General features: G+C 38.0%; 4 protein-coding genes across 4 annotated transcripts; 3 read left to right on the top strand and 1 right to left on the bottom strand.

Moving 5' to 3' along the window:
* Positions 1–1,837: 1,837 nt before the first annotated feature.
* On the top strand, positions 1,838–5,605 carry LOC130718391 (cysteine-rich receptor-like protein kinase 10). Its single transcript, XM_057568975.1, has 7 exons — positions 1,838–1,850; positions 2,182–2,308; positions 2,535–2,677; positions 2,788–2,998; positions 3,126–3,363; positions 3,699–3,852; positions 3,994–5,605. Exons 2-7 carry the CDS (start codon positions 2,299–2,301, stop codon positions 4,342–4,344), a joined length of 1,107 nt encoding a protein of 368 aa, XP_057424958.1. The 5' UTR covers positions 1,838–1,850; positions 2,182–2,298; the 3' UTR covers positions 4,345–5,605.
* A 333-nt stretch (positions 5,606–5,938) lies between these two features.
* On the top strand, positions 5,939–9,192 carry LOC130718388 (cysteine-rich receptor-like protein kinase 44). The gene is made up of 8 exons (XM_057568971.1): positions 5,939–6,575; positions 6,755–7,088; positions 7,188–7,307; positions 7,456–7,598; positions 7,677–7,887; positions 8,005–8,242; positions 8,414–8,567; positions 8,711–9,192. The coding sequence occupies exons 1-8, from the start codon at positions 6,096–6,098 to the stop codon at positions 9,059–9,061; spliced, it is 2,031 nt and encodes a 676-aa protein (XP_057424954.1). The 5' UTR covers positions 5,939–6,095; the 3' UTR covers positions 9,062–9,192.
* Positions 9,193–10,389: 1,197 nt separating this feature from the next.
* LOC130719973 (cysteine-rich receptor-like protein kinase 29) lies at positions 10,390–11,738 on the top strand. The gene is made up of 2 exons (XM_057570560.1): positions 10,390–10,809; positions 11,077–11,738. The coding sequence occupies exons 1-2, from the start codon at positions 10,390–10,392 to the stop codon at positions 11,374–11,376; spliced, it is 720 nt and encodes a 239-aa protein (XP_057426543.1). The 3' UTR covers positions 11,377–11,738.
* Positions 11,739–12,408: 670 nt separating this feature from the next.
* Positions 12,409–15,542, bottom strand: LOC130718390 (uncharacterized). The gene is made up of 2 exons (XM_057568974.1): positions 15,279–15,542; positions 12,409–14,313 (listed from the first exon to the last, which is right to left on the bottom strand). Exon 2 carries the CDS (start codon positions 14,254–14,256, stop codon positions 12,553–12,555), a length of 1,704 nt encoding a protein of 567 aa, XP_057424957.1. The 5' UTR covers positions 14,257–14,313; positions 15,279–15,542; the 3' UTR covers positions 12,409–12,552.
* Positions 15,543–16,568: the final 1,026 nt, after the last annotated feature.

The following is a 16,568-nucleotide window of genomic DNA, read 5'->3' on the forward strand; positions in this document are numbered from 1 at the left end:
TATATCTTCGGGTACAGTATATACCTTCGGGTACAGTATATCTATATACTTCGGGTACAGTATATACCTTCGGGTACAGTATATCTATATACCTTCGGGTACAGTATATACCTTCGGGTACAGTATATCTATATACCTTCGGGTACAGTATATACCTTCGGGTACAGTATATCTATATACCTTCGGGTACAGTATATCTATATACCTTCGGGTACAGTATATACCTTCGGGTACAGTATATCTATATACCTTCGGGTACAGTATATACCTTCGGGTACAGTATATCTATATACCTTCGGGTACAGTATATCTATATACCTTCGGGTACAGTATATACCTTCGGGTACAGCATGCCTTCGGGTAACTCGGGCATTCGTTGGAGGGAAAAGTCGACCCGCAGGGTTAGGACTGATCCGACTATGTCAAGGTTGTAAGTGACACCCGAGGGTTATGGTCGGCACAATGCTAGTGCTAGGACCGACTCGATCGTGCCCAGCCTATTTCTTCCGGAACCTTCTTAATTGACGTTGCATTGACATATCATGCACTCTAACTATATCTGTTGAGATATTGATGATTTGATGTTGATAAACATCGTTATGTATTTTGATGATTGAATTGTATTAGGGAGTTGATACAATACATAACTTATATGTATATATACAACATATATATACCCCCTTTATCGCATGTTGATTGTATATCTATTGTATTCTGTAAGTTGACCCTAGCACCTTGGCTTTGTTTGTATGTTTGTGTTTGGGCGGTCGGCCTGCTGCCAGGCGTCTGTCAGCCGGTTCGTGATGATTCGTTGTGCGGGAAAGACCCGGAGCGAAATGTCTATTACTGAAGCTTTCGACGAGGACCCGGACTTCATGGCTGATCGAGGGAGAGTCGATAATAGTAGTGTGGGATATGGGTGGTTAGAGTCTTTTGAGTTGGTTGTCACTGTCATAGCTCTGATTCGTCTTACTTTTGGGACCGGGTAGGTTCCCGATATATGGCTTTTTGTGTGGTTCTCTTGCTGAGGATCACAGAGAGTCTGTCGGACTATAGGGGTCTTGGGTTGAGGCCATTTTGAGGCCGACTTTCTCTTGGATAGTGGTATATTTGATGCTTTTGCGTACAGTTCTGGTTTGTATATATTCGCCTACGGGCACGCTACCTTGGAGTCACTGCGTGTGCGCGTGACGGGATAGTGCAGCAGAGGCTGCACCTTTGTATATGTTGTTTATCGGTTAGTTTAGTTGTTGGGCTTTGTCTTTATTTCTTTATTGCTTTTATTAAAAGGAAACAATCAAAAAAAAAAAATTACCTGTTTTCCGCGTAAAGTTTATTTTTGGTTATTAAAGTGACACCTGGAAATCGGGGTGTTACACCCAGGGCCTCCAAAATGTCGGGACCGGCCCTGATGGTGTGGTACTTGAACCGCTCAATATTTCGACTCGTGGAAACTCAACCTACATATTGGTTGGTCTACGAAAGAAATGTAACTGGGCAGGTGAATGAGTTCAATCAACTACTGAGTAACTTGATGAAAAATCTGAAAGACAAAGCTGCATCAGGTGACTCTCGTCGCAAGTACGCCACTGATAACGTCGTGATCTCAAATTTTACAACCGTGTATGGCTATGTGCAGTGTATGGCTGATTTGACAGGGGTTCAATGCAATGACTGCTTGGAACAAGCTATCTCTGACATCCCAAGTTGTTGTGATGGCAAGATAGGGGGAAATGTTCTTAAACCCAGTTGTCGTCTTAGATTTGATCCCTACCGCTTCTACAATCAAACCACCATAATAGACCCTGTTCAACCTCCTTCATCGTTCACCAATAACACTTCTTCACAAGGTATTTAGTAAATATTAGAAATTTTAAATGTTTTTTTAGAAGTCTCACATTACATTGGTTAAATATATAGCTAAACAAGTATATATAAAGGGTAGAGCAACCTTCAACTCTTAAACTAGTTTTTGGGTTGAGTTAGGCCTCTCTAACTCTAACATGAGATACAAGAGAATTTTTTTTTTGAGATCTCTTGCAGGTTTTTCAGCGTACACCAATTGTTCGGGTGGTGTGCTGGTACACTGTTTGACAATGTGAAATTGAGTTTGTAACTAAAAAAAATGACGGTAAAATTGTGAACAGCTGACAAATAGCTACGAATTCTAATTTGGTGCAGGAAAGAGCAACAAAGCAAGAACTGTCATCGATCGCCATAACAGTGCCAGTTGTTATTATTGTTCTGGTGGTGCTCAGTTTTATTTGCATCTGTTCAATACTCAGAAAGCGAAGAATTATGTTTCCATGTAAGTCAAGTCTAACTGCTCTAAGATTGATTTATCGTCACTTGTTTGTTATCCACTATGCAGCATGATGACAAAACTTTTAATATTATTTCTATATTTAACAAAACATTAGTTATTTCCTTTTGGTTTCATATTAGTTTAGAAATTATATATATCTCTAAATTGTTCTGTTTCTAGTGCATTTATCTTATCTCTGACTAGTTTAACCCGATTTCACATGTGAAAGTTAAAAACGGACAAGATCATGATGAAGATGAAATCACTATTGCTGAGTCATTGAAATTCAATTTTGACACCATACGAGTTGCTACTAATGACTTCTCTGATTCTAATAAACTTGGAGAAGGCGGATTTGGAGCTGTTTACTGGGTAAGATAACAATTGTTTCATTCATAAAAATGTCAACTCCTATTCAAATTTATACCATTATAACTTGGCCAATAAAGAATTCATAGCCCATACCAGTGTTATATTTTCAGGGTGAGTTATCGAATGGGCAAGTTATTGCTGTCAAAAGGTTATCATGGAATTCTAACCAAGGAGATACAGAATTTAAAAATGAAGTGCTTTTAGTGGCCAAACTTCAACACCGCAATTTAGTTAGGCTACTTGGTTTCAGTATGGAAGGGAGAGAAAGACTACTTGTCTATGAATTTGTTCCTAATAAAAGCCTTGACTACTTCATATTTGGTAGGTCTCAAGATCAACACAAAATGATTGTTACTGTATTGCTTACAGTTCAGGTTCAAGAAAAAGACTAATTAAGTACTAATTAACATAGTTCTAAAATTCATATGCCTTTGTTGTATATATGTAGATCCTATCAGGAAAGCGCAACTGGTTGGTGAAATGCGCTATAACATCATTAGGGGTATTGCTCGAGGCCTTCTTTACCTGCATGAAGATTCTCGACTGCGCATAATTCACCGTGATCTAAAAGCAAGCAATATTCTCTTGGATGAAGAGATGAATCCTAAGATAGCAGATTTTGGCATGGCAAGATTGTTTGTTATGGATCAAACTCAAGAAAATACAAGTAGAATCGTCGGAACCTAGTAAGTAAAGCAATGTGCTTGAGTATGCTAATTGTTATTTAAGAGCTTAATTTGAATTGAGTTAATTTTTTGCATTGTTACTCAATCATGTATTGATAAACTAGACAAAGACTTTGATGCTTTAAGTAGTTGTTATGAGAGTCAAACTCTTTTAAAACTGGCTTAATGTAAAAGTGGTAGTAATACTTTAACCCTGATATGAAATCATAACTAGAACTTTGTTATATATAAATACCATTGACCATACATATCAACTGAAATGATGAAGATTTTACTACTGTGAAAGGAGATATGATTTTTGTTAACTAATTAAGCACGTTCATATTCGCACGCAGTGGATATATGGCGCCTGAGTATGCAATGCATGGACATTTTTCAATGAAATCTGATGTCTTCAGTTTTGGAGTAATAGTCCTTGAAATTGTAAGTGGCCTGAAAAACAATAAGGGCATTAATCATGGTGAGGATGTGGAATATCTACTGAGCTTTGTAAGTCTTATATTTCTCATTATTATTACTTTCTTGCCATTAAAAGCTATTAAAAGATTACATGCTCCTAAACATTATTGTAGAAGTTGACTCAGTGGCCCAACAGTACCTGGTTATCTAAAATTTAGCAAATTCTTACAGGCATGGAGAAACTGGAGGGAGGGGACTGCTACAAAAGTTATAGATCCATCATTAAACAACATTTCACCAAATGAGATGATGAGATGTATCCACATCGGTTTACTCTGTGTTCAAGAAAATTCAGCTAATAGACCAACCATGTCTAACGTTGTACTGATGCTTAATAGTAATTCTGTAACTCTCCCAGTACCTTCAAAACCTGCATTTTTCATGGACAATTCAACTAGAATCCTTACAGACATGCAGTTGTTGGAAGATAACTCACGGGCAACAAGATCAAGTCAATCCACGAGTAAATCAGCTCAAGGATCTGTAAATGACGTTTCAATTACTGAGTTATCCGCTCGCTAGATTCTAGTCATAGGAGGGTGATATCATAATTTATCATCGATGTTTTTATCACTACTCCATGCCTTACAACCTGTAATTGTAATTTGCAAGTACTCTAGTTTACATAGGCCATAAATCGTATTTGTATACACCTGGATAAAATCTGTAATATAAAACTTTATAGGTATTGAAGTGTATGGTTTGACTATTATTCTATTAGTGCGACTTGGTATTCTTTCCACACCAATTATATCTCTATTGGTGTTCAAAATTTGGTTTCTAGCTTGTTGCATTCATGTCATGGAACCAATAACATGTGGGAATTGCTAAGTTGGGTTGGTACATACTGAGATAGGTTCCGGATTACCTCTCATCTTTTTATAGGTTGAGGGTTTAAATCCCTTTGCATCAATTAAAATCTCAATTGGTTGACAACCCTCATTTGGGAGATCCTCTAGCGCTCCTACCTAGGAGAAAATCTCAGCTGGTGGGCAACCCTCCTTAGGGAGATCCTCTAGCGCTCCTACATGTCTGCTCATCCATCCAGCATGCCATTGGCGCATTATCCGGTAACCTACATAAAGGTTATTTTTTCTAGAGGATTGAAAATGGGTGTTGTTAGAGACATTACTAAGCTTGACATCGTCAAGCTTGATACCGAAGTTGAGGCATCGCCGAAGGACGACAAGATGCCACCACCAATTTGATTTGTCAGATAACTTTTCACGCCAGGAAAGCGACCCATCATCAACTACCCCCAACAAGCGGACCTTTTAAGCCGCGGTTGACCCGCGTCTCCCGCTGACCCTGCCAGACCTGCAACACCACCACCAGCCATGGGATCGTGATCAACGACTAGAGATCCAACGATCCCCAACGCCTGAGGTAGTGTGAGCGATAGTAACCACCTCTTGGATGATGCTGCCTGGATGAGCTGCCGCTGGATTCCTCCACCACAAGGGTCCGTCAATCTCTGTGTAGATGGAAGTTTTAGCCCGGCAGAGCTTTGTATGGGGTATGGTGGTGTTGTTCGAGATGTTCATGGCAGTGGGTTATTGGCTTCTATGCTTACCAGGAAGGAGGCAACGTGTTGTTGTCTGAAGCATTGGTTTTGAAAACCGGCCTCGAGCTCGTGTGGGATAGAGGCTACCAGAATGTTGTTTGCAATGTCGATTGCCGTGAGTTGTTGGTTTCATTGGAGGATGAGGAGAGCCGTCGTTTCCCCGCATTCTGGATGAGATCCGAGTTGTTCTTCAACGTCAATGGAACGTGGTTCTTGTTGGTATCAGAATATTTGAGTGGAAGGAGGAAGGTGAAGAGGAAGAAAGAAAAATGGGGGTTGGGGGGGAGAATAACTAAAAGTGATTAAAGAAATTTTATAATGACAAAAAATAATGAGACACTTATTTGAAAAAAAAAAACTGTGAAAGACTAAAAGTCAGAATATTTTTTAATAGGAACTTTTTTTTAAGTTCTTATTTGAATTTAATTTGCTGTGTGTTCCTATAACATATTTTATGATAAGTGCGTATAGTGCACGATTAACCGTGGCATATTAACGTCCATATACCTTTTGAATACAGTCAGACTCAGTGTTAGCTAGCGAGTAAAAACGCTTCTTGATTTATTCCAAGAGCAAATATAGGTATGAAATTTCTCAGAACGAAAAGTAAGAGCTTTTAGTCAGTCAACTCGTTCACCTTTCCACAAGAAGAAGAGTTCATGCTCCTTCATTTACATATATTGGGTTTGTTGCATCTGAAGAGAAAACCATGGCTGCAAATGCAATGCTTTTTAGGCTGCTGCTTTCCTTTCTTTGCTATCTCTTTGTCATAATGGTACCACTGCAAGTTAGTGCCCTGGATCCTTATAACTGTGATAACGGAAGAGGCAACTACACAACCAACAGTGCCTATGACAACAACCTCAACACAGTTTTATCCAGTTTCTTAAATCACACAGAAATCAACTACGGTTACTACAATCTCTCACACGGCCAAAACGCAGACAAAGCTTATGTCCGCGGGTTGTGCAGAGGAGATCTTGAGCCAGATGAGTGCCGAAAACGACTAAATGATTCAGCATTCTATCTCAAAAAGCAGTGTCCAAACCAAAAAGAAGCAATTGTGTGGGCTGGAGACTGCACCGTGTGGTACTCCAACCGCTCAATATTCGGCGTCACGGAAACTCAACCTACTCAATGGTTGATCTACCTCAGGAATATAACTGGGCCGGCGGATGAGTTCGATCAGGTAACTATTAGAACTACAATCCATTTGTTGTTCTAGTAGTTTGCAACTTAGATTTTGTAAGAATGAGGACACAAGTTCGAATATGAAAAAATCATTTATTTATTTGTTGAATGAAACCCATCAAAGGACAAAAATATATACACAATGAACTTCATTTTTCCCACTTGTATGTTTAACAGGTGCTGAGTAACTTGATGAGAAATCTGAAAGACAAAGCTGCATCTGGTGACTCTCGTCGCAAGTACGCCTCCAATAACGTGACCACAGATTATACAACCTTGTATGGGCTTGTACAGTGTATGGCTGATTTGACAGGGGCTCAATGCAATGACTGCTTGGAAAGCGCTATCTCTGAAATCCCAAGTTGTTGTGAGGGCAGGATGGGGGGAAATGTTCTTAAACCCAGTTGTCGTCTTAGATTCGATCCTTACCGCTTCTTCAATGAAACAACCGTAATAGACCCTATTCAGGTTCAACCCCCTTCACCATCCACCAATAACACCACTTCAGAAGGTATATTATGTTAATAATTGTTAGGAATCTCATAAGTGTTAGCTCTAAATGGTGATATTTTATTTATTAATCCAAATTCATGGCCTGTTGTTTGTGCAGGAAAGAGCAACACAGCAAAAATTGTCATCGCCATAACAGTTCCAGTTGTTCTTGTTGCTCTGGTGCTCGGTTTTATTTGCATCTGTTTAATAGTGAGAAAGCAAAAACATTTTGTTGAAAGTAAGTCTAATTGCACCAAGGGATTTATCATCACTTGTTTCTTCTGGTTTATTCACATTAAGAAATTATATCTCCTTGATTTTTCTGTTTCTATTGCAATTATCTTGCCCGAAAAACTCACTAGTTTAACTCGGTTCCACATGTGAAGTTAAAAGTGGACAAGATCATGATGAAGATGAAATTACTATTGCTCAGTCATTGCAATTCAACTTTGACACCATACGAGTTGCTACAAATGACTTCTCTGATTCTAGTAAACTTGGACAAGGCGGATTTGGAGCCGTTTACAGGGTAAGATAACAATTGTTTCATTCAGAAAAAAATGTCACCTCTTCAAATTTATAGGCCCTGACAGTGTTATATTTTCAGGGCGAGCTCTCTAATGGACAAGTTATTGCTGTGAAAAGGTTATCAGGGAATTCTGACCAAGGAGATGCAGAATTTAAGAATGAAGTGCTTTTAGTGGCCAAACTTCAACACCGAAATTTAGTTAGGCTACTTGGCTTCAGTTTGGAAGGGAGAGAAAGGCTACTTGTCTATGAATTTCTTCCCAATAAAAGCCTTGACTACTTCATATTTGGTAGGTCTCAACATCAACATAACAAAATTGTTTCAAGTATTGCTTACAGTTTAGGTTCAAGAAAAGACTAAGTACTAACTTAGCTTTAAAATTCATTTGGCTTTGTTGTGTATGTAGATCCTCTTAGGAAAGCACAACTGGATGGGGAAATGCGCTTCAACATCATCAAGGGTATTGCTCGAGGCCTTGTTTACCTTCATGAAGATTCTCGACTGCGCATAATACATCGTGATCTAAAAGCAAGCAATATTCTCTTAGATGAAGAGATGAATCCTAAGATAGCAGATTTTGGAATGGCAAGATTGTTTGTTGTGGATCAAACTCAAGGAAATACAAAGAGAATTGTTGGAACCTAGTAAGTATTACAATATACTCGACTTTGCTAATTGTTGTAAGTGCTTGATTTGAATTCAGTTAAATTTTTTACGTTATTAGTCACCTCTGAACTAGTTTTTGGGTAGAGTTAGGACCAGAGCCTGAATTCTAATATTCTTTACTAATTAAGCTTGTTCATATTGGCATCCAGTGGATATATGGCACCAGAGTATGCAATGCATGGACATTTTTCAGTGAAATCAGATGTCTTCAGTTTTGGAGTTCTGGTTCTTGAAATTGTAAGTGGCCTAAAAAACAATAATGCCATTCATCAGGGGGAGAATGCGGAGTATCTACTGAGCTTTGTAAGTCTTATCTTTCTCACTATTATTTCTTTCTGGCCATTAAAAGTAATAAGAAGATTATGTGTTCCCACATTATGGTAGAAATTGAATAGAAGGCCTAATAAATAGTATCTGGTTATCTGAAATTGAGCAAATTGTTACAGGCATGGAGAAACTGGAGGGAGGGGACAGCTACAAATGTAATAGATCCATCATTAAACAGCATTTCAGCAGATGAAATCATAAGATGCATCCACATTGGCTTACTCTGTGTTCAAGAAAATTTAGCTGATAGACCAAACATGGCTTCTGTTGCACTCATGCTTAATAGCTATTCTCTTTCTCTCCCAGTACCTTCCAAACCTGCATTTTTCATGGAGAATACAACTGAAAGCCTTCTAGCCATGCAGTTGTCGGAAGATGATTCAAGGGCAACTAGATCAACTGAATCCACGAGTAAATCAGTTCGAGAATCTGTAAACGAGGCTTCAATCACTGAGCTATCCGCTCGCTAGACATTGGGCTGATATAATAATTTATCATCAATGTTTTGATCACAATTCTATGAATCCTATTTGTTTACAATTAGACAAAAACTGTAATACAACATTTAGTGTTTTAAAGTGTATGGTTTGCTATTCTTCTAGCAGTGCCACTTTGTGTTCTTTTGACACCAATTTTAACTCTATTGGTGTTCAAAATTTGGTTTCTGGCATGTTGCATTTATTTTGTATCAATGCAGGTTTGGAACTACCTTGCAATTTGTTACTGGAAACCATTTATTGATCTTTCTAATCACCAACTTAAATGTTTTCTAATTTGTTAAATCGATAATATACCTAGTGATAAGTCAACAGATGCTTTTTCCAGAGGAATCCAAAAATACAAAATTGAAACCCTAAATTAGCTCTGATGAGGCAATTGAAATGGGGGATTCAAAAATCTATCAACATTGGTGGAATTGAAATTATAAGAAAAAAGAACCTAACATTTCTGAGTGAGATACATGGGAGAACACATACCCAAACACTGATTGAGTATCTATCCAATATTTTCCAAGTCAACGGCTCATCTCTTCTGGTCTTACATCAACTTTTATGCTATGAGAACCTCAAGTTTTAACACATGAGATCCACAAATTTTTTTCCCATCCTACACGGTTCACAATGCTTCCATCCTTAATATTTCCTTGAAAAATTCCTATATACAACAAAAGGAAGAATAAGACCTTTTTTCAATTAAAATTAAAGTCATGTGATCAATAATACTTGGGAAGTGGGAACTGCCAACTTGAATTGACACAGCTGAGCACAGATTCCGGATTTACCTCCCACATTCCTATAGGTCAACGGTTCGAATCCGTATGCATCCACTAAAATTTCAGTTGGTGGATAACTTGAGTCTCTGTCCATCCATCTCCTCAGCATGTCACTGGCGTCCTATACTAGTAGTTTGGACGTTAGAAGATCATTTCTCTCACTATATATGACCGAATGTTGTTTAATGAATGGTGCCCTGGTCGATTAAAATACTAATGGTCCATCCTAATAGGACCCCTATACTAATGGTCTATCCTAAAAGGACCCCTAGTTAACGTCTTAATGTGATAACGAATACTCAAGCATAGCGTTAGTGCCCGTCAAATGCCTTACCTAATACGTATGAAATTTCTCCCAACGAAAAGTAAGAGCTTTTACTCAGTCAACTACTTCGCCTTTCCACAAGAAGAGTTAATGTTCCTTCATAGCTAAAGCTTCACTCTTGGGCTTGTTGCTAGTAGAGAACAATGCCTGCAACGTTTTATAGGCTGTTTTCCTCTCTTTGCTGCTGTCTCTTTGCCATAATGGTACCACTGCAATTAGTTAGCGCCCAGGATCCTGTTAACTGTGATAACGGAAGAGGCAACTACACAACCAACAGCACCTATGACAACAACCTCAACACTGTTTTATCCAGTTTCTCTACACACACAGAAGTTAACTATGGTTTCTACAATCTCTCACACGGCCAAAACGCAGACAAAGTGTACGCGGTCGGGTTGTGCAGAGGAGATCTAGAGCCAGATGATTGCCGAAGACGACTTAAGGATTCTGCATTCTATCTCAAAAAGCAGTGTCCAAACCAAAAAGAAGCAATTGTGTGGACTGGAGACTGTGGCGTCTGGTACTCCAACCGCTCAATATTTGGCATCATGGAAACTCAACCTACTATATACTTGATCTACCTAAGAAATGTAACTGGGTCGGTGAATGAGTTTGATCAGGTAACTATTAGAGTTTGTTATTTGTTCTTAATTCAGGCAGAGGTTAGCAGATTCTGTTAGAGAATGGTGAGTTAGTTACATTACAGTGAGTTTTTTATCACTGTGTATATACAATTAACTAAACAATCAATGGGTTGTCTAGCAGTAGGCAAGCTAGATTTTGGAATCCTGTCATTTATTGAGAGAGAGTGTCACAGTTTATCCAATGGCGAAACTCATCATAGTCCAAAAAAATAATAATGAACTTCATTTTTCTCTGTTTAACAGGTACTGAGTAACTTGATGAGAAATCTGAAAGACAAAGCTGCATCCGGTGACTCTCGTCGCAAGTACGCCTCAGATAAGGTGACCACAGGTTATACGACCTTGTATGGCCTTGTGCAGTGTATGGCTGATTTGACTGGGGTTCAATGCAATGACTGCTTGGAGATCGCTATCTCTGAAATCCCATCATGTTGTGAGGGTAGGATGGGGGGAAATATTCTTAAACCCAGTTGTCGACTTAGATTTGATCCCTACCGTTTCTTCAATGAAACCACCATATTAGATGACGCTGTTGTGGTTTAACCCCTTCTCCGTCCACGAAATTCAGCTAATAGACCAAACCTTATTACTCATCCACATTGGTTTACATTATCACTCATGTTTAATAGTTACTCTCTTAGTCTCTCAGTACCTTACCAACCTGCACTTTTCATGGACAATACATAGAAGCCTTTAAGACATGCAATTGTTGGAAGATGATTCAAGGGCAACAAGATCAAGTGAATCCACGAGTAAATCAACTCGAGAATCTGTAAACGAGGTTTCAATCACTGAGTTATCCGCTTGTTAGATTCTAGTCATAGGGGTGATATAATAACTTACCATCAATGTTTAAATCACAATTCCATGAAGCCTATTTGTTTACACTTAGACAAAGACTGTAATATGACATTTAATATGTCTTAAAGTGTATGATATGGTTTGCTATTCTTCTAGTAGTGCCACTTGGTGTTCTTTCCACACCAATTTTATCTCTACAGGTGTTCAAAATTTGATTTCTAGCTTGTTGCATTTATTTTGTATCAATCAAGTTAGAAACTACCAGTCAATTTGTTACTGGAAACCATTTATAGATCTTTTTAGTCACCTTAACAACACATTATTGTTTTAAACTTGGGTTTTGACAGCTCAAATGACCAGAATTGCTATCAGTAGCTTCCAGAAAATGATTAATCTCTTCTGATTGTATGCTTTATAATGATGCCTTCAAATTTATTCTTAATCACTAATAAATTATCTAACTTAATGGCCAATGCTTAGCATTGTCTTGTCTTTACCATAATTATATATTTTCAAGTCATACCCAGATGGTGTCTATCCAAGGAACTGGGTATTCAGTACTCTTCTTTTACAGAAGTAGTGTTAAGTGACAGTTCTTTTCCATTTTAAATTTAAAAAGGTATAGATAACTAACCATACTAAGCATGTATTGATATTTAAAAAATAAATCAATCATATCAAATGCCTGGAAGAGTGTGTTAAAAAAGTGTGTTGCTCACACTTCTGGAAAAGAGAGAGAGAGTGAGAGAGAAACAGTAGCAGTGGATAGTGGAATGTAGAAATAAATTATACATATCCAGACTGATATAATCACAAAAATATCCACAACAATGTTTGTACCTTTCTGAAGATCTTTGTCTTCACACATTTCTTGGTAAAGCAAAGATGTTCTAACAACTAGGTGGATCCAATTTAAGTTTACTCTGCTGCAGTTTCATCACCATTATATCCTTCATTTCTAATATCTGGCAATGTATCGAGATCAGTTCGAACCTCGCTCACATCCCTGTGGTCCTGGATATGAGTATCAAAAGAATCGATGGCATCATGTTCAACTGAATCCAGAATTTCGTCAGCAGAGAAAGAGCCTGATGTTTCATCAGTTCCACCCATTGAAGTATCACCCTTGAATGTCTCATCCTCAGTGGCATCAGTATTCTGAGATTCATTTGATTCGTTACTACCATTGGACTCATCACTTTCAGTGGTACCAGAGCTCTCATTTCTATCCAAATTCGAAGAAGAGTTCTCAGTTTCATTTGAAGCTACAAATCCGATTACCTTCTCTGATTCACCATCCCTTTGATTAGAAGATTCTCTTGCAGCTGGACCTCCATTTTCAGTTTTAACAGCGACCGTTGAATCAGTATCAGGCAGGTTTTCTTCAGAAATTCCATTGCCACTCTGCTGTGATCCCTCTGTTTGCAAATTTTTTATATCTCCAGTGATCATTGTCGTATCAACTGTTTTATTGTGTTCGGATGAAATTGAAGTGTTTGCATCATCTTCTATCAAGTTACTGCTTGTTTTGAATGTTTTATTCAGATATGAGATATCCACAGAGTTGAACAAATTATCATTTCCAGTCTCTTTATCAGAACTTGCATTTGAAGAAATCCTGTCTACCCCTTCCCCTTCTATAACATTCAAATTTGAATCATTTCGATTCTGGTTGCTTTCATCTGAATAAGCCGTCTCATTTTCTGGTTTTGTAATATTTGTTTCTATGTTTAGATCAGAGTTTTCCATGCTAAATGTTTCATTTTCAGTGCTAGTTGCATGAGTATCATGAGCCACTGCACTAGAGGCATCATCCCCCTTGTAATGCTCCTCGCGTGCCATATGATTTCCGTGGTTTTCCGCTGAACCCCCCTTTTCCTCATCCTCGCTGTCTTCATTCTCCTTTGCGTCACCCTCTTCTTCCTTATCTTTCCCATCATCACGATCCATATCCACCTCTGGTTTCTCTTGATCATTTTCATCTATCTCATCATCATCTCCCCCTCCTCCTCCTTTTCCTGCATCTTCCATCTCCTCACTTTTGTTATCATCTTCCTTCAGTTCTTCTGCTCCATGCTTATTTTCTTCTTCCTCTTGTTCTCCCCCTTCATGGTTGTTGTCTTTGCTTTCTTCTGTTTCATGCTGGTTTCTTTCTTCCTCTTGTTCGTGTTCATCATGTTCATGTTGATTTTCTTCCTCTAGCACTTCTGCTCCATGCTTATTTTCTTCTTCCTCTTGTTCTCTCCCTTCATGCTTGTCGTCTTTGCTTTCTTCAGTTTCAAGCCTGATTCCCTCTTCTTCTTGTTCATCATGTTCATGTTTGTTCTCTTCATCCTCTACAACATGTTCATCTTCCTCATCCTCCTCATGCTTTTCATTCTGATTTAATTCATCCTTACCCGGATGAAGGTCTTTTCTACCAAGTTTCACAATTTGATCTGTCTGATGAGTTCTGACTGACAGTTTTGCATCATTCTCATCAAATTCCTTTTTCCTACCACGATTGTGCTTAACCTGATAGATCAACCAGAAGCAAATACCAAGCAACAGAACAATTTGCAGAATATGTTTTACCTTGATGCCTTTGGACCTAGGGTTCCTATTTGGAAACCGCTTTATCATGCTTAACTTACTCGAAAACCCCTGCTTTATCTTCTCCTAATAGCAAGGGCAGGCCACCTGCTTTGGATTGGAAATGCATTAATAAAGATCTCAGGAAGGTATCATCATCAATGTAAAGGTATAATCAAAAGGAAAGATTTACACCAAGCTTAAAATACCCTTAGTTTTGCATCTAGAAATGAAAAACAAAAAGACTATAAAAGGGGAAAATATTTAAGCTCCACTCCAAAATTTATTTCTCCACTGGGACTAGAAGTGAAAGCTCTAAACAGTAACAGTTCACTGAAAAAGCAATTATATCGAAAGAAATTGCGGGTATAGCAGACATTTAATTAAGGTACTCTTTCTAAGTATCCTTTATTCCTTTCCAATTACAGAAAATAGTTTTTCACTGATCCATGTTAAACAACAAAAGGTTTCAACTTTAATTCTCAACGTCCTCGGCAACTGAAACTGTCAATCAAACAAACTGGGAAAATCAAATCAGAAAAACAATATAATTGCTCATTCGGGTATTATGCTCTAGTGCTCTACACTTTCACCACAAAAATCCATATAATTGGCAAGTCAAAAAGGAAACCCAGTGACTATGGGCTTTCAGTAAAACAATCAAAGAAAGTAACAAAGTGTAAATAAGGCACACAGAAGAAACCACAAGCAATTCCTACAACCCCCCATCTACAACCATCAAGCACAAATTTCAGATAAGAAAAGTCCACCACAGATCAATCAGTAAAGAACAGGTACAAACAATACAAGCCCATATTTTGACTTTGCCACTGAAACACCATTCTTCATTAAAAGCATGCTTGAAGGGTCCCAATCAATTTGAAGCAAAAATGAAAGATGCAAACAGATAGAGGGTTTTGACTATTGAAAAAATAGCAATTTCACAGCAAGAAGAAAGGTTGAATGAATGATGAAGAGAGATTGAGCATACATACCCTTGTTATTTCAAAACTACAGGAAAGGAAAAGGAAAAGGAAAGAAGCAAGTGAGTAGGAGAGAGGATAGGAATTTACCTGAATGAGCAAACAGAGAAGAAGGAAGGAAGCAGTCACAAGTCACAAGAAGTAGTAAGAAGCAGTTGGAAAAAGAACGACAAAAGTAGACACATTTAAGGATAGTTGTACAAGTTTATTTTGCTTTGCAGTTTGCAGAGTTAGTGGATGCGATCTAAAACAAGTAACATGCCTTGACCATGACAAACAAATTGACAAGGAGTGTACTGTAACCGACCCCAGCATCCTTGTCTGGTTTCTGGATTCCAGTTATGATAATTATTGATAACTGTTAGCGTTGAAAAATTTTCAGTTTTTCAGTAACAATTTAGATTCTCATTGAACTCAACATAAATTGTAGATAATCATACTCTTTGACTTTCTACATAGTTTACAACTAGCAGGCCCAAGTATTGTAGGAAGGTTGTATCAGGGAATGTGCCCCTTTTGATGGGCTAGGCCCATGGTGAATGAAACCAACTTGACCGAAAAAACAAAAAATGGGAAAATCAATTAAAAGAATAACAATATTATTTGACTGGCTGATCAGGACAGCAAAGTCTAACAAAGCAAACTGTAAACTAGTAATATCAGGCAGTAAAATATAAACTGTAAACTTGTAATATAACTAAGTAAACTGACTCAATAGCCTTCCTACAAAGGTATTAAGGTAGAGAAGGAAGGAATAAATATCTTTTGAAGCCTTTAGAAAAATGAAGTTTTGAAACAAAGTTATCCCAAGGGAAAATCCCCACAGGCAAGAAAGCAAACATGTGTCATGTTTGCAAACTTTTTGTTGAGAGGGGAGGGAAAAGGCTTTGGTTGAAAAATGCATGCATTAACAATTAAAGCAAGATAATTCTGCAGAAGCTACCAATTTAATGTTATGATTTTTGTCACTTTATGAGTCAACATTAGGCGGCTTAATCAAGTTTTTGGTCCCCAACCTTTGTCATAAATATGGCTTTAGTCCCTCGCCGGAGTAAAGGTGGGGATTGGTCCCCAGTTTTTGGTAAAATAGTTGGCTTTGGTCCTTCCGGCCGGTTAGGTCAACGCCGGAGCTCCGCCAGCTGAGGTGGCCTTGCCACGTCAATTAATGAGGTCCACGTGGCTTTTTATTATTTTTCATTTAAAAAAATAAAATTTTAAACACCATTAATCTCCACTAATTAACCCTACTAATTATTAAAATAACTAATAATTTAATTTCAATTATTAAAATGATTAATTAATTCATCATCTAACATCTGCACATCCTCCTCTTCATCTTCAACATCTTACATCATCATCTTCCTCTTTCACTAACAAACA

Source organism: Lotus japonicus, chromosome 5 (genome assembly GCF_012489685.1).
Source record: "Lotus japonicus ecotype B-129 chromosome 5, LjGifu_v1.2".
In the NCBI taxonomy this organism is placed as follows: Eukaryota; Viridiplantae; Streptophyta; class Magnoliopsida; order Fabales; family Fabaceae; genus Lotus; species Lotus japonicus.